We start from the raw sequence: 23,553 nt of genomic DNA, 5'->3' as shown, positions 1-23,553 counted from the left end.
ACACACACACACACACACACACACACACACACACACACACACACACACACACACATAGTTTTATTCATACATTTTTTCTCTTGTTGTATTTTCATATTTTTTAATTTGTTTGTCTTGTGTTTGTTGTTATATTGCGTTACTTTTTCTTTGTTTTGTCTGTGAAAGAACTTTGTAAACGTTCTGTTTCTAACGAAGCTATATACATAAAGTTAATGTTATTATTACAAGTACTTGATCAGCAAACTATTTAACTATTATATCTGATGTTTCTGGATTAATATCCAATGCTGCATTAATGTGCATGTTTAATTTGAACTGTCATCTGAGAAGTAACTAAAGCGGTCTAGTGAAGTAAAAAGTACCATATTTACCTCTTAGATGTAGTAGAGCAGAAGTATAAAGATGCACAAAAATGGAAACACTGAAGTAAAGTACAAGTCACAACTTGAATTTGTACTTAGACGCAGTACTTGAATACATGTGAGAGTTTTCATTGTTCTTTGTTCAAGTAAAGCTATTTCAATCAGGCCTACAGTTTCCAGGTTTAAGCTACATTTTCACATATAATTTGACTAAAACATAAAGTAACTTAACAGCCTGCCTTACCTTGCCCGCTAGAGTCCGAACAGGATGTGCTGTTTGTTCAGGAAACCAACTGGAAATACCAGAGACTCCACCTGCTGCAGGTGAGAATCAACAAACCAGTGTTTGCTCTGTTTGACTCACAGTCCTGGATTCAAACATCCTGCTGGTTACTTTTTTTTTTTTTTCCTTTCATTTTTGCTCTAATTATAAAGCACTAAAAACCGTTTTTATTTCAGCTAAAAAAAAAGAAGCTTCCAAACTTTGAGTTAAAATGACTCTCAGCCCACATGGAGGAAGCTCTCACTGTAACAACGTTATCACACTATTTTAAAAGCTTTACTGTCATTGTTTGCACAGTTCAACACTGAATTGAGACTCCACTTAAAATGTTTATAGTATTAAAGGTGCAAAGATACGAGATTGAGAGCGTTTCGATTGCTTTTTAACGGCTCTCAACATGACAACATCGTAGATAACGATGCTAACATCGCTAACAGTACAAACGTCCTGAGAGGGATAACAGTGTTTACCTGAGGGGAAACCGGAGGGTGGGTGCTACGCTTCCACGACGGGACGGCGTTATGAGTTCAACTTAATAAGGAAGTAAATAAAGAGTGAATAAAGAGGAACAGTGTTCCTTAATTTCATTTGTCTTTTGTCTCGATCTCCAGGTGATATGCTGGTTCACTTTTACACTTTATCTTCTATCTTTATCTTTTTAACCTGTTTAACATGTCAAAACACATATTGTATGTAGACCTTTCTGTCTGCTTCTCTGTCAAATGGCTTTTTCCAAAAGTTAGATAATATGTCTTCAGGGACTGCAGTTAGTGACAGTGTGGGCTCCGTGGTAACGTAGCTCTGACACCTTGACGGAGTAGCGGGGGGGGGGGGGCGTGGCTTAGTCAAGTGATAATTAAAGTGGTAAAATAAAGCATTAGCATTTTTGACACGTTTTTTGTTTTACCAAACAAGACTTCAAGATTAGGTAACAAAACAGGAGCTTGTTGTGTCTGATTTAATGTCACAAAAAAACCTATTAATACACAGTGAGTTCAGGGATTTTGGGGGCAGTTGGTTGCTTTAATCCAATATGTAAATATGTTACCTTCTTTTGTTCACCTTTAGAACCTTTGCTCTGGATGTTCAAAGTGTTTGACAAGTGGGAGGAAAGAAAAGAGTTTTACTGGCTGATGGAAAGAAACTGAGTGTCCTTTTCTCTCTTTTTCTTCCTGGAATTTTTTTTGATGAATTCTTCTTCAAGGTTATTATAATGTTAATATTTTTCATTGTGAGCTGCTGCAGAGCTTCATGGCCGCTGACTCACTCGACTCTTTCTCTCATACATACAAACACACTCGCCCACAGAAACCGCTGCACAAACACAAACTCACCCACGTTCTCTTTCTGTTACTGAAGAGTTTAAATGGAGTCATTACGCATAAAGGAGCCACGCACTCTCCGAGATGTTTCAGGTTACATAAAAGGTTGAACCTTGACGAGAAATATTTTAGGAAATAGTGTTATTGTCTGTCTTTATGAGAGAGACAGAGATGGGAAGATTGATAAGTAAGGATGTTAAAGGAACATTCATTTCATAAAATAAATGTGGCTATTGTTGCTCTGTTGCTGATGTTGCATGTTGTAGAGATTTGGGGAAACGAGTACACATGCAGAACAACATATCAGGGCAAGCTTTGCAAAAAAACACTTGTTTCTGAGTCTAAATGAAAGTAAACGCTGAAAGAATGCCCACTACTGCGTTGTTTTGTTTGAGTTCAAGTGCTAAGAAAATATGAACACTCCTCTGGTTGTATAGAAGTCTATGAGAAAATGACTCTACTTTTCTCTTGATTTATTACCTCAGTAAACATTGTAAACATGAGTTTATGGTCTCAATCTCTAGTTTCAAGTCTTCTTCAATACAGCATGATGTTCATTTAGTACATTATGGTCCATTTAGAGTCACATAGACCATAAAGCAGGGGATGCTTTAGGGCGGGGCTACACAGTGATTGACAGGTCTCTACCAGAGACGTATACGGCGTCTCTACGTCACTCCTCCTCAGTCCAGATATGGTCACTTCTTCAACTTTTTGTTAAAAACTAGTTCACAACCAAACTCGTCCTTCATAAAAATCCATACAAAGTCCTGCAAAAGAAAAAATCCTCAAAGACTTGTGACTACATCTGTTCGACTAAATGTCAAAATATGCTGTTGGTCTTCAGGTAAAAGAGAGAACAAGAGAAAGAGAGAAGACCTGCAGCTCACTGCTGCAGATATATTCATGAGCAACAAGACATGGTTAATATTTAACAATGTCACCGTTAGTTAAAAAACTAATAAATGGCATGAACACTTACTCCTGCTCTGTAGGAAAGCAAGAGTATGCATGTAAATAATATTAAAAATAAACACTCTTTTCTGTGAGGTGGAAGTACCTTAAGTTTCCAAAACTGCATTCAGATATTTTTATATTTATTCACTCACCGAGCCCCTGGCGGATTCCCTGGCGGGTTTTCTTCCGGTGGGTGTGACGGTGCTCCAGACACGGCATGCCGCCGACGCGTGAGAAACACAGCTTCTTGTTGATGAAGAGGAAGAGGACGGCCAGCGCCACGATGAAGACGCCCACCGCCGACAGGAAGCCGATGGCCTCTGGGGGGACTGGCAGGAGGAGGGAGAGGGGACACACAATGACACACTGATCAGACCACACAAACAGGCAGTCTGGACACACACACACACACACACACACACACACGCAGTACGCATGGTACATGTGATGCACACAGACAGAACAAGTGACACTTTAGTATTTGAGTTACCCTCGGTGCCTTGCTCAAGAGCACACAGGTGTTTTTTGTTTTCAAGCAAAAATTTAAAATAAAATTTTTTCTTCTGAATTTATTGTTCGTCAGTTTTTCCTTTACTGAGACAAATAAAGTCCTCAACCAAGGCCCTGTCTACAAAAATAAAAAATATAAATTCTATCCACACGACTGGCTGAATAGCTTCAGCTGCTGAGCTCTGATTGGAAAATCGTTTTTTACAAAATATTTTCCGTCCACACCAGAACGCAAAAAACGACCCCAAAGCTCGCCGGGCCGATAGCTTGCACTAAAGGCTACGTCTACAACACGCCGGTCCAGGTGCTGACTGCTAACGCCATGTTGGAATACGGCCGTCGCCACGTTGTTTTTCAGATGTCTCAGGTTAGATTGGTGAAACAATGTGTTTCACAAACACATTTGAGGATGAGGACTAACTCGTGTTCCTGGAGCTTCACCAGATAAACACAGAGCAGGATGGAGCTGCTAGTTAACATTTTATTTCCCAGACCAAGGAGAACAGTAAGCTAGTTAGCTGACCATGCTAACGTTGTGTCCGGCTACGGTTGATAAGCTACGATTGTTTTTCATGGAAGGTTTGATGAACTAATGCTGTCAATATGTCCGGAAAAAAACTTTTTAGACTTTGGTACAAGAAAGTTGAGCAAAAACAATAAAAGTTTGATTTTGCATGAAAATGAAAAGAGATTTGAAAAAAGATCTCACAAACATCTGAACTTTGAACACAGAGTAAAGAAGAGTAATATATATAAGAAGAAGAAAGACCGTAAGTTCATTTATTTGACATTGGACATGTTAAACATCGTATATCAGTTTGATATGTTACTTAAACAGGTTTATTTACAATTGTATGTCAGCTTACAGCAGAGCAAGAGCCTTTGATGAATGTTTGCTAAAGTGCAAATAATCAATGTATATTTACATTTACAACTATGTACATTGCAATGTTAAGAATGCAGACTGAATATTTCGTATTGGCTATATTTTCAGTTTTCACCAGCATGCCAATGGGGAAGAGTGACAGTAAAAGGTGAAACTTACTACGACTCTTCTTCATTGACTACGGTTTAACTTGGTGTTTAATCAGTTTCGACACACTGCAGTGAAAGAAAATAGAGAGGAGGAGGAGGAGGAGGAGACGGAGACGGATGAATGTAAATGACAGGTAGAGAGAAGCCAGAAAATGATGGAGAGGCAGAAAAACATCTGGACCGAAATAGAATGAAAAGAGTGATGAAAGCTGGGAGTGAAGAAACCAGAATGATCGAAAAACAAAACAGAGAGTAAACAAACAAGAGGAGGAAGAGAGGAGCTGAAGGGGAGATGAAGAGAGAGAGAGAGAGAGAGAGAGAGAGACAGACGAGGCATACTACTCTCAACACGGATGAATAGAAATTACCGGGGGGGGGCACAGTCTCCCGTTTCCACGGTAACGTCTCAGAGAGCAGAGAAGTGAATCAATGGCAGCAAACGGAGACGAGTGCACATCCTGCAGAGAGCCGACGCCAAAGGAAGGACTGGAGGGCGTAGGAGTGTGTGTGTGCGTGTGTGTTTGTATGTGCGTGTGAGGGTGTATGTGTGCATGTGTGTGTGTGTGTGTGTGAGGGTGTATGTGTGTATGTGCGTGTGAGGGTGTAGTACTATTACATGTTTTATGTATTTCAGACACCACCGTGTGTGTTTTTCGCTCTCTCTCTCTTTTCACGTTTATAGAAACTGAATCTCACACACTGTACAGAAGCACCTCGTCAATCTGCAGCCGAAAACATCCAATCACATCGCCAAGCAACTGTGTGTGTGTGTGTGTGGTGGCGGTGAAATAATGAGCAACAACAGCAGCTGGTTTAATCCATCCCTCCACATGCACCAGTATTTGTTTTAGTGGTGGAAGAAGTACTCAGATCATTTACTTAAAAAGGTACAGTGTGCAGCGTTCAAGGGTTCAATATAATGACTATATATAATATAATAAGTGTCTTTTATTTAGTGTTTAATCACCTGAAAATAAGAATCGTTGTGTTTTTGTAAGCTTAGAATGAGACAGTTATATCTACAGACGACTTAACGGTGGTTTTGGACTTTGTCAACTCAGATTTCTTTCGTGAAATAGTGAAATAGTGCTGAATGACTTCTGAACTCTGGTAAACACATTATTTAAAGTGCTGCTTTTACAGATCTTTCGGTGAAATAAACTAATCGATTAGTCGACATAATTGTACAAATGTTAGTCGACTAAGAATTTCTTTTGGTGGAGGACAGCTCCAATGTTTCTACTGAAGCCCAGAACGCTGGCTCTAGATATTCACGTTTTCATGTTGGTAAAAGTAATAAGTAAATATTTTAGAGTAAAGTAAAAATTCTCCTTTATCGTGCTGCATTTATGTTTTTGCAAATGTTACTTAAGTAAAGTATTAGCATGAAAAATATACCTGAAAAACAAAAGTAACAGTAATGTTACTTAAGTAAAGTAACAACATAATCTTGTCTCTCGTCCATGTTTCTATTTAACTTAATTAAACATCATTTATTTGCTTTGCACGTGTTGTTTTATATGATTCAATGTAGTATAAGAGTGTCCTGAATGTTTCTCATATTAATATTCTCTCTTCTCGTATTGTTTCTGCATGCTTGTAAAGGGGTAAATAATGCAGAACTTTGTAACTTTTAATCTTATATTCTGTTTGACTTTGTAACATCTGTCCAGTGACTGCAGATGAAAAAAAGCCTTTTTGGCTAATTCTGGCGCATTTACAGGACTGTTTTATTAATGTGCTATGTCCCTGCCAAATAAACCAATAAAATCAAATAAATATGGTACAATAACCAATGGACCGATACCTTGGAAAGCCAAGCATCAGGCTGTTTGAACTGACCAACACAGTAACATTCATCTTAAAATGCTGCCTGAGAAAGAGGCCATAACATCCCCAAACCACTCAACTAACACCCGACTTTATAACATGAAACATGCAGTGTTTTCTTCCTAAAAACACACACAACACGACAATCTCTCGACCCACTTTCTTTATGTTCAGCTGCTGTTCACTCCCACAGAGAGAGACTAACTCATGACAGACGCAGCATGAGAACACACTTCTGTAACACAGTTCCACTTTTACGAAAAACATCATGACAGAGAAGACGCTCCTGTACTTTTAAAACCTGCAGGTGCTGATGTATCGCTGGTTAATTAATTATCTTTTTATCTGTTTTTAGTCCACACTAGCAGGATGACTTCAGGGGTTCACCCGAAGGTATAATATATCTTTCAGGACTAAGACCTCTTTGAAAGAAGGTAGAAAAGCCGACTGTGAATACGACTCTTAATTAATTAAAATGAGCACAGAGTGACAGTAAACGTCTGGACGGTGTGTTCGGGTGCCGCCGTAAAGTGGGAGTTTCCCCTCTCAGCTGCTCCGACTGTCACAGACACACTGAGCTCAGTGTTGGAGACCCAGAGAGTCTCCTACTGTCCACGTCCAGATGGACAGGAAGAAACCCCCGGGTCAAGGTCTGGCCTCACACCTGCTGCGCACGCACGCACGCACGCACGCCCGCACGCACGCACACACACTATTTGTGGGCCACAGAGGAGGATTTGTGGTGGTTTAAGTGACCTCAATTTGCCTCAATTATGTAAAAACAAGAACAATAAAACTGAGAGAAAAGTTCAGTTTTTAGCTTCAGTTTCATCCGTTTCTTCTTTCCCTCACTCAGAGACAACAACATTTACATTTGTATACTTTAGATTATGAATCTTAAAAATAATCCCAGCGGAAGGTGAGTCGTGTTGTCGGCCCAGCAGGAGATCAGCTGATTATTGATGAAACAGTTTGTCGAACGTGTTAAAGTCAAATTATGAAGAATGAACGTACAAATGAGGATTAAGGAGGCGATGTGACCCAGAAGTCAATATGAGAGGCATCGGATCAGAGCTAATGAGACGAGAGAAATCTCACAACACCGCTAATCCGACAGCGACACGGTAGTGAAAAGGTTGTTTGTGTGTGTGAATACTAAATCTCCTGATTACTATGCAGCTGCTGACTTTTCCACCCCGGCTTTGAAGTGAGGAGCTCCAGAGGAGAGAAGAGAGCACTTTGATGTGAGGAGGAGGAGGAGGAGAAGAAGACGACGAAGGCCACGTTGTTACCGCTCATTAAGAAAAGATCCAGAAGAGGACGAACACGGAGCTTTGTAGTGCTTTTTCCTCTGTCTTCTTTTTCTAGCGAGGAATAAAACAGAGCTCCTGCTGTTTCTTTCAGGTCGTCGTAAGGTCACTCACTAATGTGGGTAATTAGTTTTAGGGCTGTGTGTGTGTGTCCTTATTTACAACAACACACAGCTGAACGCTACGTCCTCAGTATTCAGATCATTTACTGAAGTAAAAGTATCAAGTATCAGTATATCAGTGTACTTTGAAAGTACAAATACATATGTAAACTTGCATAATCTGTTTTAAATCACTTCTTAACACCCATTTTTACATACGGGCTTTTATGTCGTCTTTTTACTGTTTTATTTTATTATTGTTATTATTTAAAAAAATGTATTATCATTTTTTAAATTTAATTTATTACATTTTTTTGTATATATATTTATATATAATATTTATTTGTGTTTCTTAGTTTGTTCTTATCGTATGGATTGATGTTATTATTTCATCTATTTTACTGTCTCATCTTTCTGTTTTACTTCGTCCGTCAAAGCACAAAGTAAACTCTATTTTTAAAGGTGCTGTATGAATAAAGTTATTATTGAGCCTCCTCTGTGGTCCTAAAGATGATGAACATGGTGATGTCATCGTCATCATCATCATCAGGACCAATCTGAGATGTTAAATCACTGCGGAAATTCAATTTTAAGTCATTAAATGTGTTTATTAAAGAAACCACCATCTACTATACGAGAAACCGTATTGATACATAGGTCAGAGTATTCCTCTGTAGTAATAAATCCATGCTTTTATTTTGAAGGTCTTCCTCCTCTCTGTTCTGTCCTCACTGAACGGATCTCGTGTGTCTGTGGGTGTGAAAACAAAAGCTTCTCCAAAACAATGACGTTCAGACGGAGGTTTTACGTGAAAGAAGGCCGACTTCAGCATTTATTACTGCTTCTACATGAGTTTATCCAAATGTTGAGTTGTTATTGATCTGATCTGCAGCGTTTTACAGATGACAGTAACTTCGATAAGGTGTTGGACGGGGTGGAGGTCAAGTTCTTCTACACCAAACTGGAGTTTAAATCCTATTTAAATGTATGTTTAAAATCATTTCCTCAGTGTTTCTACGTCAATATAGAAACACAGGACTCTTGATGATGTCATGACCCTAAAGGTTTACGTTAAGACCACCAGCTTTTATTATTTCAACATTGTAAACATGAGTTTATGGTCTCAATCTCTAGTTTCAAGTCTTCTTCAATACAGCATGATGTTCATTTAGTAAATTATGGTATACGGCGTCTCTTCGTCACTTCTCCTCAGTCCAAATATGGTCACTTCCTGTTCACTGGTTGCAAAAAAAAACAAGATTGCGACAACCATTGGTTTGTTTCATGTCCACAAACCAATGGGTGACATCACCATGACTACGTCCACTTCCTACATAAAGTCTATGATCTTGTGCAGCTCTACCAGGAGAGTTTCATGTCCATCCAAGCAGTGCTTCATCTGTCAATTACATGTTTTATATGCAAAACACTAAAAAGGGCTTTAACTTTCAGGACCATGGACAGCGGAGACATCTCCTCCCCTCTTCGTCCTTCTGTTAACGGACAAAGACACCTACAGATCCTCTATGATCTCCAGAGCCATCATGTGACGTTCACTGGCTGTTGTTGTTCTCAGCACTGGAGGTCAGATCAACCCAGAGACATCAGCACATGGTGTTTTTCAGTCTGACTCAAACCCACTGACCACCAGGCAGACGCACCTGAACAACATAGTCTCCCTGGAAACAGCCCAGTGGCTCTATTAAGGTATAATGAGTTTGCCTTTTCCCACCCACATGTAAGAGGGCCTCATGTTACCATGGCGCCGTCCGGCTGCTCGTCCCGAATGGTCGAGAGGACGACGACGATGGCGTCTCAGGGTTGAGATGAAGAGACGATTGAATAAGAAGAAGTCAAGAGGAGAGGAGCTCAAAGTAGAAAACGAGGCATCTGAAGTCACTCACATCCACAGAACACATGTCCTGAACACTTAACTCCGCCCACATTACGCTTCTTTTTGCAAGAAAACAATGTAAGCCACACATCTGTAAAGTCTCAAACTGAACAAATCTGCAGAACAATCGTTTCAGAACTGCATTATTGTATTTCACCAGAGAGCCTGAAGTCTGTGACTGCCGCCGCAAATGTCAGCAGTTTTAAGACAGTTTGATAAAAGACAATATAAGATAAAATAGTATAATACAAAATTACGTTACGATTTTATTTATCCCGAGGGATACTGCTGTGCAGCAGCTGCAGTGCAGCGTAAGAAAGAGTGGAACATATAAAACATATCAAATATGACTTATATATATTGATTTGAGTTAAAGTTAAACACAGTTTTGATGTGACCTGGCTCTTATATTATCATTATTATACATTATATTATTATACTTATAATAATAATTGATATTATTAAATATAATAATTATTATTATTATTTATATACATTATTTATACTTATAAAAATAATTTATATTACTATTGTTATAAGTATTATTTATAATACTTTTACTCTTTGAAAAAACATTTATATTATATTTGATCTTTACTGACTGTTACTGTCATGATTGATAATAAATCTCATTGTTCAGCTGTAAAGAATCCTGCTTCATTACATTTTTCATGACTCCTACATTATTCAGTAGTTCTCCTAAACGTCCATTATTCTGTTTAAAATCTGCCACAAATATTGATCATCAGAGCCAGAAAACTAAGCTGTACAACACTGATGCTGAGGCGCCACCTGCTGGTTACAGGCTGCATGTCACCGCTACGACAGCAACACGTATTTATGTATTTCACCTTTAGGTTTTAACATCCAATAGAAGTTAAACGTGATCCTCTTGGTCCATCACACGTCTAAACTAAAGCAATATTGTTATGGATTAAAAGATGTGATTTTTTTTTCGATAATAAGATGATTATTTGTATATGAGACAAACATTACATTCATTATTTAAGTTATATAAATTAGTAGGACCATCGTGTTCTTCTCCTTTACAGACAAATAATATTAATAATTGTTGGTTATTCTTGTTTTATCGGTATTTGTAAAAATAAATAAATCTCTCTAATCTGATCTAAAACGAGGACTAACATGACGAGGTCCCTTGTTGTTGTTGTTTGCCAGAGGTCACAGGTCAACAGGGAACCATTCATTTAAACTTAACAATGCACTTTGTAAGCTTATCTATTTGTTTCTACTCCACTACATTTCAGAAATATTACACTTTTTACTTCTCTACATTTATCTGACAGCTTTACAGATTATGATTCCTGAACAAAAAACATAAATTATGTTGGGCTCTGATTAATTCTGACGCTGTTTCTCACTATTTTCACAAAACAATCGATCGATTAATGGAGAAAATAATCAAAATGAGCTCCAGCTCAACAAGCTACAATCGTAAAATCCTGCTTTTACATGAATGCATTAGTAATAATAATCTGATAGTAGAACATTCACAGTTTGAATACTTTATATGTTACAGTAGTGCTTTTACTCAAGTAAAGGATCTCATTGATTCAATATGATGCAACATATTGGAACAAGCTTCAGCGTCTCTGCATCGACTCTCCGTCCATCAACAACAGAAAGTAGAATAAAATAGAAAGACAGCAGGGGAAACAATGAAGAGATGAGAAACTTGGCTCAACCATCATCATCATCATCTAGTTTTCCAGGAATAAGACGGTCAAATCAAAACTCACTCTCTCCATGATTCTCTTTAGTTCCTTCTTCACTGGACATGTCTTCACCTCCTCCTTCCTTTCTGTCTTCTCCCCAAAAACAAGAGGAGAAACTTAACCTCTCTGTCCTCGTCGTCCTCTCAGTGAAATCTGACCCGCATCCCGTATGAACCGTCAATCAGCGCCGCTTTCCTGCCTCCCAGAGGGCGAGGCGGACCCGTCTTCCTGAACACCACCAAGACACAACAAGCGAGAGGAAGCGCTGCAGAACACGACAACAAAGACCAGCAGGCTGATTATTAAAGCCTCCTCAGGCAAACTTGGTCCCTGTGGACTAAAGTGGTAGTGTCTCTGAGCACCAGACTCCCTTTAGAAAACCTCTCATTTTACTGCAGCAGGGTCTGACAGTCTGCTCCTCTCAGTCCTGGTTCTGGTTCTCCCGTGCCTCCCTTCCATCCAGCGGGTCCAGCAATACGTCCTGGGTCTCCAGCAGCGTGGTGTCGGTGTCGACTCCCAGAGAGGAGAAGCTCAAGCTGAGCTCTCCTCCTCCCTCCGGAGCTCCGGATCTGGGCCTGTCCATGGTGGAACGGTCTCTGCTGGAGGATCTGGGTCTGTCCACGGTGGACCGGTCTCTGCTGGAGGATCTGGGTCTGTCGGTGGACCGGTCTCTGCTGGACTCTGAGCTGAAGGAGGTTCTGGTGAACCTGCATGATGTCATCTGGTTTCACCAGAATCCGACCCGGTGGCTCCGATGACGAGCATTAATACCTCTATAGAAATAGACCATCTTCTCTCTGATGGTCTTTTTACTGATGGAGGTCTGATAGAGGATCAGGACTAAACTGAGACTGGTTCATATAGAGGCTCAGGACTACACTGAGACTGGTTCATATAGAGGATCAGGACTAAACTGAGACTGGTTCATATAGAGGATCAGGACTACACTGAGACTGGTTCATATAGAGGATCAGGACTACACTGAGACTGGTTCAGGACCAGGTAAAAGTTCCTCACGGTACATTTTAAAGTGGTTATAAAGGTGTTAGGGTTTGCCAGCTTGTTGTGGAGTTATATCGCCTCCTAGTGGACAGTTGTGACATGATTAACTTCACTCACTGTAAGTTTAACTCAACCAAATGTAACATCTTCCCCTCTGAGAAATCTCTCTGTGCCTGCAGAGCAAAGAGAAAGTGTCTGGAACTGACCGATATGAGTCTGGTTTCCCATCAACATCCCCAGTGCTCAAACAAGCGGGAACAAACACGGATTCAATTTCCTGTCAGCAATAAATATGACCCACGAGTCCCGACTGAGAGCTGCTCTCTCAGAGAGCCATGAATTAGACATGGAAGCAGTCGGTAAGTAGGCCACAATAACCAGAACCGGCATGACGCACATGGCCGACTGCTTCCTACCGTTTAATGGAGCGCTTCGATGCCATTTTGAATCCCGACAACACTCATCACACATGTAGAGAGGGAGGTTATGTTCACGTGTTATATAAGTCATATCAAACTGTGTATGACATTTGTCTTTGTGGGAAACCTGGTGTTCACCTTTGGTATTAATATTCATCATTGACTTCTCATGGTTTCAAATGTATTTTTCCCATAAAGTGATCACTGGATTCTCACGGATAATGAGAGCAAATATGTGGCGTCAAATTCAACTTTGGTGAACTTTGACACGTGAATGTACACCGCTGATCTCGCACCACGTTACCCTCCTCTGTACCAATACTGATCCAGAAAACTGTCCTGGTTAGCAGACGGTTATGAGATCAGAGTCTCTAAAAATGTTTCATGAATAAACGATTAACTTATTCTGCATTTAGCACGTTCCCCGCCGACACATTTGGAATGTTTAACTGTGAAATGATCTATTATGGGATGTTATGAACATTGCAGCTATATCTTCAGTCTTGTTTTCAGGTAGATTGTCACACTATTTAATAATGTGTAATAACACATGCATGAAAAGATGAGTAGAACGGAAACATTAGAGCTGAAAGAAGAAGTCAATCTATTAGTTGTAACAGAAAATATCTATTAATCAATCACGTAAGTCATACATCAAGTAAAGAAATGCTGATTATGTGTTCTTACATTTGAAGATTTGCTTGCTTATGTCATTTTACAACATTGTAAATAGAATATCTTCATTTTTTTTTTTAAATAGTATATAACCAAAATAAGTATTTGAAAAAAATCACTATCCTGAACAAACAAAGGAAATCATTAGATGAATAAATAATTTAGTCAGCTCTAAATAAATCTGTAAAGGTTCATTAAATATCCAGATGGTACAATGTCTGAGGGCAAATTGATTGAAATCACTGGACTAGAGTTTAAATTAAAGACTTAAAGATATGAAAGGCTTTTTAAAGTTCTTTCATTTAGTATTTTATCAAATATAAAAATGACACCTGACATTTCTGCTGAGTTTACTATTTAATTCACACTTTTAATTATTATTTTTATATTAACTGTAAGCAGCAGTTTAATGTTGCCGCTGCAGCTCGAGGTGGAGATAATTACTTTATATTCATTTTGGTAGTTTAATCAACAACAATGCAACATACTTTATGTACAATCTCAACCTGTAAAGTAACCAGTATCTGCATTTGTCACAAAGTATTTTTTTTAAATCTGAAATGCAGTAGAAGAATAAATTCGATGGAAATACTTGAGTAAAGTAAAAGTATCTCAAAATTATACCTGCATCTATTTACACTACAAATATTAGATTATGTGAAGTATAACATCACAGCAGAATTAATAATAATAAGAAAACACGCAGTAAATGTACCGCAGGCTCTCTGTAGGCCTGCGTTATAAAACAGCACACTATGACAACACATTAAAATCATACTGTGTCATCATAACCACTCTGATGATTCACATAAACAATCCAAACCCGGAATATCTTATAGTTTAAAACGAGGTAGAAAAGCAAGGTTTCCGTGAAGTGGCCATGATGAAGCTATCAACTCTCCGGTGAACACACAGGAACAAATACTGCAGCAATATTACAAGTATGTCTTTGTTTAGAGGCTGATAAAGGCCCTAAAATGGCAATGATGTGGATAAAACGCAGGAAAAACGACAGTATTTGGTAAAAATATAGTGAATTGGCCTACGCATCCTGTCGCTATCAGTCAGCCAGACATAAAGAAACAAGAGGATAGAGGCTGAAAAACAGCATCCATGCATCCTCCGGCACCGACACATTAAACCAACATTAAAGGCGCCCACAGGGTGAGGAAGACGGCCGTACTTACTGTCCGAGGCCATGGCTGCGGATGTTTCCCCCTCAGACTACCAGCGGAACCGAGGCAGCAGCATCCCGCACGCTCTTCATCCTCCAGACCCGCAAAGATCTGCAGCCACACAGCGGTGAACCGTGACGCCTTCAGGTGCTGTCGGAAACATCCACACTCAACGGGGTTTCTACGCATTTGGTAATTTCAACCTTAAAATTACGATCCCCCCCCCCCCCCCCTGTTACATGTAGATTTGTGTTCTAAAGTCACGAAATAATTTGCTTAAATTCATCCAATTTCGGAAAGAACAGGAGAATATTTGCCTTTCACACATTTAGCCCATGGTCTTTGAACTGTGCATCCATCAGTGCTGCCCTGCAATGACAAAAAAATAAAAACACTAAATAACGTTATATATCTATTTACAAATGAGTAAAAGACAAAAGCTGACTCATTTGAAAAACATCAAATACAAATGTATAGTGAAAAAGAAAACTGCTAAAAACAAAAGCTAAATGCTGCAAACTAGCTGGTTTCCACAGCTAGCTTTAGCTAATTCAGCTACATTTACTTACATTAAACAACAAATGTCAAAAAAATCAATAAGAGATGTACATTTTAATTAACTAACGCTTTGTCATCTTTCCTAAATAAGTAGTAATGTTTGCTAAATACAGTCATAGGGAATAAAAAGAGATTAACAAATCAGCTAGGCTAAACTAGGCTTAAGTTTAGCTAGTAAACTAGCTAGGCCGCTTAGTTTATGAGAGCTTTTGACTCTAGTGGAAATCACGATTTATCATAGTTAAGGTACTTTTAAATTACATATTTAAATGCATGAAATAACAAATTAATACATGATAATTAACAATTGATTTCAAGGTAATTATTAAAAATGCTGGACGCTGTTTTTAGGTCTTATCTAAGGTCTATGTCTGTTTTTCTGTCACAATATAAAGTTGTGTTGTAAAATCAACAGTTGTATCACACTTACCAAATGCTTTCCAAGGAGAAGAACTAAATAGCAAAATCAGGGACATCCACACACTTTTAGCTTTTCAATATGAAATACACACACATGATTTGGTCTGAATCAAATGTCACACAAGGAACAATAGCTTTTACATAAAATTATTTAAACTTCATGAAAGCTGCAGAACATAAATCCAGTTTGAACTTTTTTTTCACAGAAGAAGCTGCACAGAGAGATGAACTTTGGAAAATGTTATAGTTATATACACTACTGAACTTTGTGCTTAAGTTAGTAGACACAACCGACAGCTTTCTTTACTGTAATAGGTTAAAGGTATCCGACTAAGAGACAAGTTCAGGGTACATTTTCAACAAGTGATGGCTGTAAAATTGCAAAAAGAAAACGTATTGGTGTTTACATTTTACAAAACGCTGCATTCAATAAGAACATAAGTTAGAACAATATTCTTTCTTAAGTTACAGTCACTATAAAGACTGCTCATTAAAAAAACAATGTAAAACACCTTAAAATGTAAAAAACAACATTCACATTTTCTATGATACAGAACATTTAAGATTAAAGGAAATTCATGACACTAACAATCATCTATTTCAACACTTTAAAACATGAAACAATCGCTGTATCAAGATGCAGGTTGACTTCTGAAGGGTCTTCATCACCACTTGAATCTTTTTACCGGGTTTTGTTTTCCTGAATGGACTAAAAAAAAAAAAAAGAGTCATGACAGGAAATAAATATCAACGTTTGAACATTACAAAATAAGATTTTTACAGTAAAATATGGTGGATGCTGAGTTGGCATTCAGAGAAAAAGTCATTTGAGCTTAGAAAGATTCATCCTGGTAAATGTTTTATTGCCAAAGACATAGATATATGGACATGACATTTGGGAGAGACATTCAAGGTCCATGCAAACGTGGCATATTAGCATGTTAACAGACCGCTGTGGACCAGAAAACAGTGCTCAAGTTACTTTTAAAAGTAAAAGTTTTTAGGTTGTGTACCTTTAGGAGCAAAGTCCACTGTGGTGAGACACCTGATCTGAGTCATCTCCCCGGCTTCTTTCCACAAGTCACCTGACGAGAAGAGAGTTGCAGTACGTGAGGAATATTTTGATAAAACATTCACGCTACGAGACAAAATGCTGGAGAGTCTTCATGCTTCACTCACAACATTTCAGCATCAAACAAAAAACAAAACTCAACCTCTTTGTCTGATTTGCTTTCAGATGGGTGTAAACTCCATTCTTATTTCCTTTTATTTCATCTCTTCTTCTCTTAACTTTGAGAGATGAAGAGGAGGTTGCAGGAGGGATTTACCTGAGATGTGAACGTTCTCATAGGTTCTGGCTTTGAGTGACGGTTTATTTGTTCTGGAGTAACGTGACGAGTGGGAGGGTCCGGCCACGTTACTCGTGAAATCCACCTCCACCTGACGATGGCGCCGTGACTTGGAGGCCTGAGAGACGCAGGGATACGTACATTTCATATTTTTGCATCCTGAAGACGTTTAGCATAAAACATATTTTCAAGAAATCTTACATATTTAAAGAAAATCTAACATGGAAACACAAACCTCTGTTGCCTCTCCGTATGCCTTTGACTTGATGGAGGCGAGGCGCTGGGCTCTTTTGGAGCACTGAGAACACAAAACAGCCGGTCAGTCAACAGCACCGCCGTCTGGACAAAGTTATTATTACAGCTGAAGGACTTCGTGTCAGTTTGAGTATTTAATATCCTTCAGAAGCATCTATGTGCACCAGTGATGCTTTAAACCCCTCAGTAAAGTTGAATGAAGTGTAACTCACCTCCTGCTGAGATGACGTCCCCTCACCGCTGTCTTCATCTTCATCTTCATGAGGACCACTCTGACGAGACAAAACGTCACATCAAGAGTGGAAAAAAGTACATAATGTACTAATTGTAAAACAATTTAAAAGCATTAAAATAACCACATCATCTCTTGTAGTTTCCAAACTGTGGGTGTCATTTTAACAAACACCTGAAGAGAAGTCTTACCTTCCTTTGCTGCCACTTGTAGAAATCCACCACAGTGCTGCGTAGCTGTGGGGCCAGGTCTTTACGGATCAGGTTGATGGAAGAATCCGCCGGCTCCGACTCCGAAGAGACAGAAGTCTTCAGCTTCCCGTAGAGCTCATCGATGTTGGACAATTCCTGCAAACACAACACGCTTAACTTAATACTTTTAATAATGTACTTTTTAAAGTGTCTGAGTCGAGCTCTCTGCTCACCTCCAGCAGCTCGATGTTGATGAGCTCCTGTGGACGAGACGGTCGCTCCATGAACTCCTCACACAGCGCCAAGCTCTCCACCTTCCTCTTCTTCTTGAAGGCAAGCTGGCAGGAGAGGAAGAGGAGAAAGAAAGAAAGACAGAAAGGAGAAGCACAAAGAGGAGAAGAAGTGAATTTGCAAGCTAAATGACGAGTCTTTGCACGGCACGGAGGATGATGATGATGACGGTGCTGTAATTTATCGATACAATGTACACGTGTTTTTAAAAATACTTCGTGAACTGTTCGTCATAATGAACGAGATTTTATTGAAATTTTTTCTGAATCTGTTATTTTGATTTCCAGAGTATGATTTTAGAGGGTAAACAATGTTCAGAGGAAGGCTGTGATATGAAATAATAGTGACTAATGAAATAGTGAAATAATGACTCAACTATAGAAACTTTTGTCTTTCAGATTTTTTGTGCGTTATCTGATATCGGCCGATTCACACGCCAACATGTGAAAAAGAGGAGTACTGGCCCTTATTTTTGTCTACTTCAAGCACCGTTGTATTGTAATGTGTAAAATAATTTCGTAGAATAATTGTGGCCATATCAATCAGACATGTCTGCTATTTATCCTTAATACACTAATGTAATGGGCTGGAGGATCCCACTCTGCACTCTGGGTCATAACTCACCTTGTTTAAAAGGCAACATTCCTCCATTCAATGATATTGAGGGTTTAAAGTGAATATCCAATGTGAACGTGTGTGTTGATGTCAGGTAGGCTGCTCACCATCGTGGGCATGGCAGTGAAGCTGAAAGCTTTGTGCAACATCAGCTGTCGGAGGATGTAAACGGCGTCGTGGTGCTGAGCATTGACGGCGTCCTTCTCAAGCTTCATCACGTCCTCCCAGTCCTTCAGCGCCAGACGGATCTGCAGCCAGAAACACAACAAGAGCTTCACGTCACGTGTGATTCAAATGAATGTATGGCCGACCCTCTGGAGACCGTGTGCTGTGTTCCTGACCTGCTCTCGGGGCGAGGTGATCTGACATTGATACAAGCTGTGCAGCAGGTACAGTCCTCCCACTCTGATCTGGAAGCTGTACGGAGGCAAGAAGAAGATGTAGGCGGTGTCCAGGATCAGACGGCAGAACGCTCGCTGCTCTTGGTGGTTCACAGTGCCGCTACAAAACAACAACAACAACATGTGACACACTGTGTTGAATGAGGAAAATGTCTAATTAAGTCACACTCTGTCATTACTGATGAAAATATGTAGAAGCTGCAACGTTAGAGTTATAACACATTAATGCCTCAATAATTATAATCCAAAATATAATACAGATATGATCCTGAAACGGGCCATTCTGCATAATGAGTACTTTTACTTTTAAGTATTTTAAGTATATTTTGATGCTAATACGTTTGTACTTACTTGAATTTAGGACTTTTAGTTAAAACAGAGTATTTCTACCATTTTTTAGCTGTATGCATGTATGTATATATATATACATACATACATATATATAGATACCGCCAGGAAGCTTGTGAATGTCACCAAGTGATCAATAACGTTTCCTCTGTGTTGCGGTGGAGCAGAAGTAGAAAGTACCAGAAAATGGAAATACTCAAGTAAAGTACAAATACCTCGAAATTGTGCTCAAGTACAGTACTTAAACAATGAAATGCACCACTGCTTATATTAGAACATAAGGTGATATATATTATTGGTAAACTTACTAGAAAATCTGTGAGAACTCCATTTCTCTCCATATTTTGGAGAAAACCTGGAAGCGGACGGACTCGGATCCCTGGAAGCGGCTCAGCAGCTCCACGCAGTCCGACTTCACGTGCTTCTTACAGAAGTCCATCCCACCTGCTTCAACCGGCAACCGTTAAAACGAATTAAAAAGTACTAAAAACGACCAAACCAACGGACACATCCATGATGTAAACAAGACACACGATTTAAAAACGACCGTCGACGGTTTAGTGCGTCATCAGTACCCGACGTCTTTGCCTGCCCTCGTGATGCATTCATGGACCGTCGCGAAGTAAAACTATCTTATACATGTACGATATTCTTTTATCATATACACACACTCACTGACTTCATGCTTGTGATGAAGCCTGCCATTTAATAACCTCTGTGTGTGTATGTGTGTGTGTGTGTGGGTAGCTACATCCCAAGTCTCTTAATTGTCATTTCCTCGTTTCCTCTCTCCTCGCATGATTTCCTCCATGCATCCCTGGTGGGAGGGACTAAGACGCAAGGAAAGGACCCTAGTGAGGTAAATGGGGATGCAATTAAGAGACTTGGGATGTACCCAGAGTCAAACATTAGGATTCTGTCTCCTCTCATCACCGTAAATAGTGACACACACACACACACATGTGCTGTCAACTATGCGTTTCTATGAAGCAATAGCTGCTCTCAAGTTCAAGACTGTTACAAATACAAGATTCAATCCAAGAGTATGAATCTAAAATGCAGAAAAGAGAGAAGCGCTATCTCAATTGAACCTGAATGACACTACTGGTAACATTGGCATGTATATATATTGCGACGTCTTCAGGCAGTAGCAGCCACACTGTCAAAATCTCTTGCGAAATTTTCTAGTTTTCATTATAATGCCTGACTGCAAGGCACAACCTACAAGAATAGAATTGTTGTAACACTTCTATAATTCAGTCACTTTGTTATAAGAGGTTACAGAATCTATTATAAAGTATATTTATTACTTTCACAACATTCCATGAAAGTGAAAACCACGTTCCTGTGTTCAGAGCACGGGATGAAGATGTGGAAGTCCTCCAGAGATGATGTCTGGTGGAGGTGAATCAGCTTCTCCACGTCTTTGACTCATCTCTTGTTCACCACGATTTTCTTCTCTTTTTGGGGTGAAACTGACCTTTGAGCAACATTACAAAGAACTGTGTAAAGTAGCAGCCTGTCACATCATACATCAGCTTCTGTGAAGACAACAGTGTCCCATCATGCACCAGGGTGAGTTATACCAACAACAAACTGGTTCACAGCTAAACTCAGACAGCTAAGGTTTCAAAAGGAAGAGGCATTGAGGAGTGGAGACCAGGACTGGTTTAAAGAGTCAGAATACAGCCAGGAGGTGAGAGATGCTGAACCATGATATCCTGAGAAACTTCAAAAAGAGCTCTCAGCAAGTGAATATGCTTCAGTGTGGAGAGGTCTCAGACAGATCACCAATTATAAGCATAAAGCCCCCCCCACTCTATGAATAACTTAGGCCTGAGTTCTACTGTTGCTTTAAGAGACAATGTTGACTCCCTCTATTCTGGAGAGAGTCGTCATCAGGCTGTTTGAGAGACAGAACCTCTGCAAACACTGCTGGTAGTACTCACAGTATTAGTAGTATTCGTACTTTTACTGAAGTAAAAGATGTGAGTACTTCTTCCATCTCTGCTCTCTCTGGAAAAACTTGATAAAGAGCAACAACAGAGTCAGTTTGAATCAGGAGTTCACTAAATCATCAGAACTAATAAATCACTAGAAACTATTCAGTGAAACAAACTGATGCACACGTGATGTCTGATCACCAGAGCAGCACACAGGAAGGTGCTGGATGTGCTCACAGAGATATTGATCTGTTGGTTCGACAGTCAGATGGACCAGTGGGTTCAGAGCTGAAAACATCCTGCAGCTTCATGAAGGACTCATTAAAGTGAAACAACACAGAAACATGATGCAGTGAAGTGAGTGAGACACAGACTGCAGTATTAGTAGTAGTAGTCAGTAGCTGTACCTGCTGATGTTAACACATCTATCAGAAATAAGAAGACGACACTGACAGCATTCATCTGATAGGAACAGCTCAGCCTGTCATGGAAACAGTCCTATAATCTGCAATCAGTCAGCAGCTTCTTGTGAAATCAGATATATTCAGTTTTACACAACCGCAGTTCAGAAGCTGTGGTGAAGTCCTTCTCTTCATCTGAGTAACAGCAGCTCAGAGTTACACTCACGCTGCCTCAGTAGAGAAATACTACCAAAGTTATCTACTAACACATGTTCCCTGTTCAACCTAAAGTGTGTTATTAGTGTCTTTGGTCATGTTATGTAGAGTACACAGATTTAGAGAGTAGAGCTTTGTGTTGTAAACAGTAACAACATAGTAATATAAAATGTCATCCTAACTGTAACCTTTCTGCTAAAATGGAGCTGCATTTTACAATCATTATGTTTATCATCAACAATGCGATCACACCATCTTATTTGAAGTAGAATTGTTGCATCCTGGATTTATATTTGTCCTCTGCAGTGATGTTGCCTCCTGAGTCATTATTTACTTTATTAACGCACAATATTTCATGTAAATCAGAGTATTTTGTTCCTCATTAGGTTCAGAGATGAATGAACCAGGTTCCAGTTCCTCCTACATGCAACATCCTCGAGTCCATAAACCCTGCAGAACATCACAAGATGTACACATGTGACTGTAGAACAGAAGAAGAGGAAGTTGTTATTACATATAATGAAATCTGTGTAAACTACATCTGAACACTGTTTCTTTAGAACTCAAGATCATAAGAACTAATGAAGAAATGAGAATGATTTGATTTTTCCTCAAAATGACTTAATTTCCAATCAAATATAATAAATACCATGAAACATAAACATGAGTAAATGCTGTCATACTGTACATAGAACATGTTTTAGCTGCAATGGTGATGATGTGTGGTCCTCTCCATACAGGCGATCCAGAGCTTTGTCAGCTGCTTCTCTTTAGGACATGAGGGTCGTCATCCCGTCCTGTTGTATTTCACAAACAGAGTTTCCTGATCTGGTCACAATTCCTTATTTATATTTAAACTTTGTCATTTGTACCCGTTATAAAATAGTTTACAACTTCCTGTATGTAGGCTCTGTTTTAACTGGCTTTATATGTATTTAATCTTCTTTGACTTGGGGAACATGACCGTGTAGACAGATGTTCCTGCAGATGTTACTTGCTCACGGCCCTCATTTTCATTATAATGCTCTATAATCTATAATAGTCTGTAATAATAGATAGATAACCAGTTTCACACAAACACAGTTCAAGTGCAAACATGATCTGTAAAACTAAAGACAAGTATCAGTAAAGCTCCATCTCTTCTTGTACACAGATATAAGCTGAGGACAGCATGAGACCATCAGAGCACACAGACGGGCAGAGAGACGGTCTACCTGGACGTCATGGATCACCTGTTGATGCTGCTACTGTTGCTGTGGAGCTCAGGTAGGACTCTGATTTAGAGATGATGTGTTTTATTACAATATTACTGTTGTATCTTTAAATCAGACAACAAACACACACACACACACACACACACACACACGAAAACAGTAAAACTGCTCAACAATTTCATTCCACAAAACGGTTAAGACAATGGAATGAGGTCGTATTGTCATGTCTTTCAAGGTTGTTGCGATCAAATGAAAAATGTTACAAAAAAAAAAACGTTCATAAATTATTCCTACTGAAAAATAAAAACTGATGTCATTATTATTGACTGCATGAACTGTAGCAGCCGCCATGTTAAAGAAAAATGCTGAAAGTATCCTCTTAGTTTATAAAACACGATGTGCACCTAAATTTATAAATTCAAGTTAAAATCCCCAACATTTTCATCAAATCAAAAATTATTGATTATATATATATATATATATATATATGTATATATATATATATATA

At 39.1% G+C, this 23,553-nt stretch overlaps 3 protein-coding genes and 1 long non-coding RNA gene across 6 annotated transcripts in view; 1 reads left to right on the top strand and 3 right to left on the bottom strand.

The window, feature by feature from the left end:
* Nucleotides 1–14,802, bottom strand: part of syt16 (synaptotagmin XVI) — a 32,877-nt gene extending 18,075 nt beyond the window's left edge. The window contains exons 1-2 of one of the 2 annotated variants that reach the window (XM_031847097.1): nucleotides 14,624–14,802; nucleotides 3,077–3,316 (exon numbers count right to left, since the gene is read on the bottom strand). In XM_031847097.1, the coding sequence (XP_031702957.1) occupies nucleotides 3,077–3,316; nucleotides 14,624–14,636 (253 nt within the window). In that variant the 5' untranslated portion in view covers nucleotides 14,637–14,802. The remainder of the gene's footprint in view (nucleotides 1–3,076; nucleotides 3,317–14,623) is intronic. The other variant, XM_031847099.1, reaches the window with a different exon arrangement.
* A 42-nt stretch (nucleotides 14,803–14,844) lies between these two features.
* Nucleotides 14,845–19,987, bottom strand: snapc1b (small nuclear RNA activating complex, polypeptide 1b). Of its 2 annotated transcripts, XR_004212767.1 has the most exons (11): nucleotides 19,580–19,987; nucleotides 18,864–19,023; nucleotides 18,630–18,770; nucleotides 17,850–17,954; nucleotides 17,617–17,772; nucleotides 17,406–17,465; nucleotides 17,174–17,236; nucleotides 16,918–17,056; nucleotides 16,603–16,674; nucleotides 15,600–16,298; nucleotides 14,845–14,980 (listed from the first exon to the last, which is right to left on the bottom strand). XR_004212767.1 is itself a non-coding variant. In XM_031847100.1 (10 exons), the coding sequence occupies exons 1-10, from the start codon at nucleotides 19,708–19,710 to the stop codon at nucleotides 16,255–16,257; spliced, it is 1,071 nt and encodes a 356-aa protein (XP_031702960.1). In that variant the 5' UTR covers nucleotides 19,711–19,987; the 3' UTR covers nucleotides 14,845–16,254. The 2 variants fall into 2 exon arrangements, 1 of the variants encoding a protein (XP_031702960.1); XM_031847100.1 differs by having other exon boundaries at nucleotides 14,845–16,298.
* A 414-nt stretch (nucleotides 19,988–20,401) lies between these two features.
* LOC116383345 (uncharacterized) overlaps nucleotides 20,402–23,553 on the bottom strand; it is a 3,619-nt gene continuing 467 nt past the window's right edge. The window contains exons 2-3 of the long non-coding RNA XR_004212768.1: nucleotides 23,046–23,105; nucleotides 20,402–22,628 (exon numbers count right to left, since the gene is read on the bottom strand). This is a non-coding gene — a long non-coding RNA (uncharacterized LOC116383345). The remainder of the gene's footprint in view (nucleotides 22,629–23,045; nucleotides 23,106–23,553) is intronic.
* The window catches only part of yipf6 (Yip1 domain family, member 6), a 4,882-nt gene continuing 4,327 nt past the window's right edge, over nucleotides 22,999–23,553 (top strand). The window contains exon 1 of the mRNA XM_031847101.1: nucleotides 22,999–23,097. The gene's annotated coding sequence lies outside the window, so the exon portion shown is untranslated. The remainder of the gene's footprint in view (nucleotides 23,098–23,553) is intronic.

The sequence above is a fragment of the Anarrhichthys ocellatus genome, unplaced genomic scaffold (genome assembly GCF_004355925.1).
Source record: "Anarrhichthys ocellatus isolate YVR2014 unplaced genomic scaffold, GSC_Weel_1.0 scaffold7, whole genome shotgun sequence".
NCBI classification, from domain to species: Eukaryota; Metazoa; Chordata; class Actinopteri; order Perciformes; family Anarhichadidae; genus Anarrhichthys; species Anarrhichthys ocellatus.
Note: the sequence above shows the minus strand (reverse complement) of the source record. Positions and strands in the feature narration are given on the sequence as shown.

Excerpts from the sequence above, each read along its gene's own strand:
- snapc1b (XM_031847100.1), bottom strand. The coding sequence starts at position 19,710 with ATGGACTTCTGTAAGAAGCACGTGAAGTCGGACTGCGTGGAGCTGCTG. Across the intron at positions 17,466-17,616 it reads ACAAGTGGCAGCAAAGGAAG|AGTGGTCCTCATGAAGATGA; the intron begins GTAAGACTTCTC and ends TTGTCTCGTCAG. Across the intron at positions 17,057-17,173 it reads CATACGGAGAGGCAACAGAG|GCCTCCAAGTCACGGCGCCA; the intron begins GTTTGTGTTTCC and ends TGCGTCTCTCAG.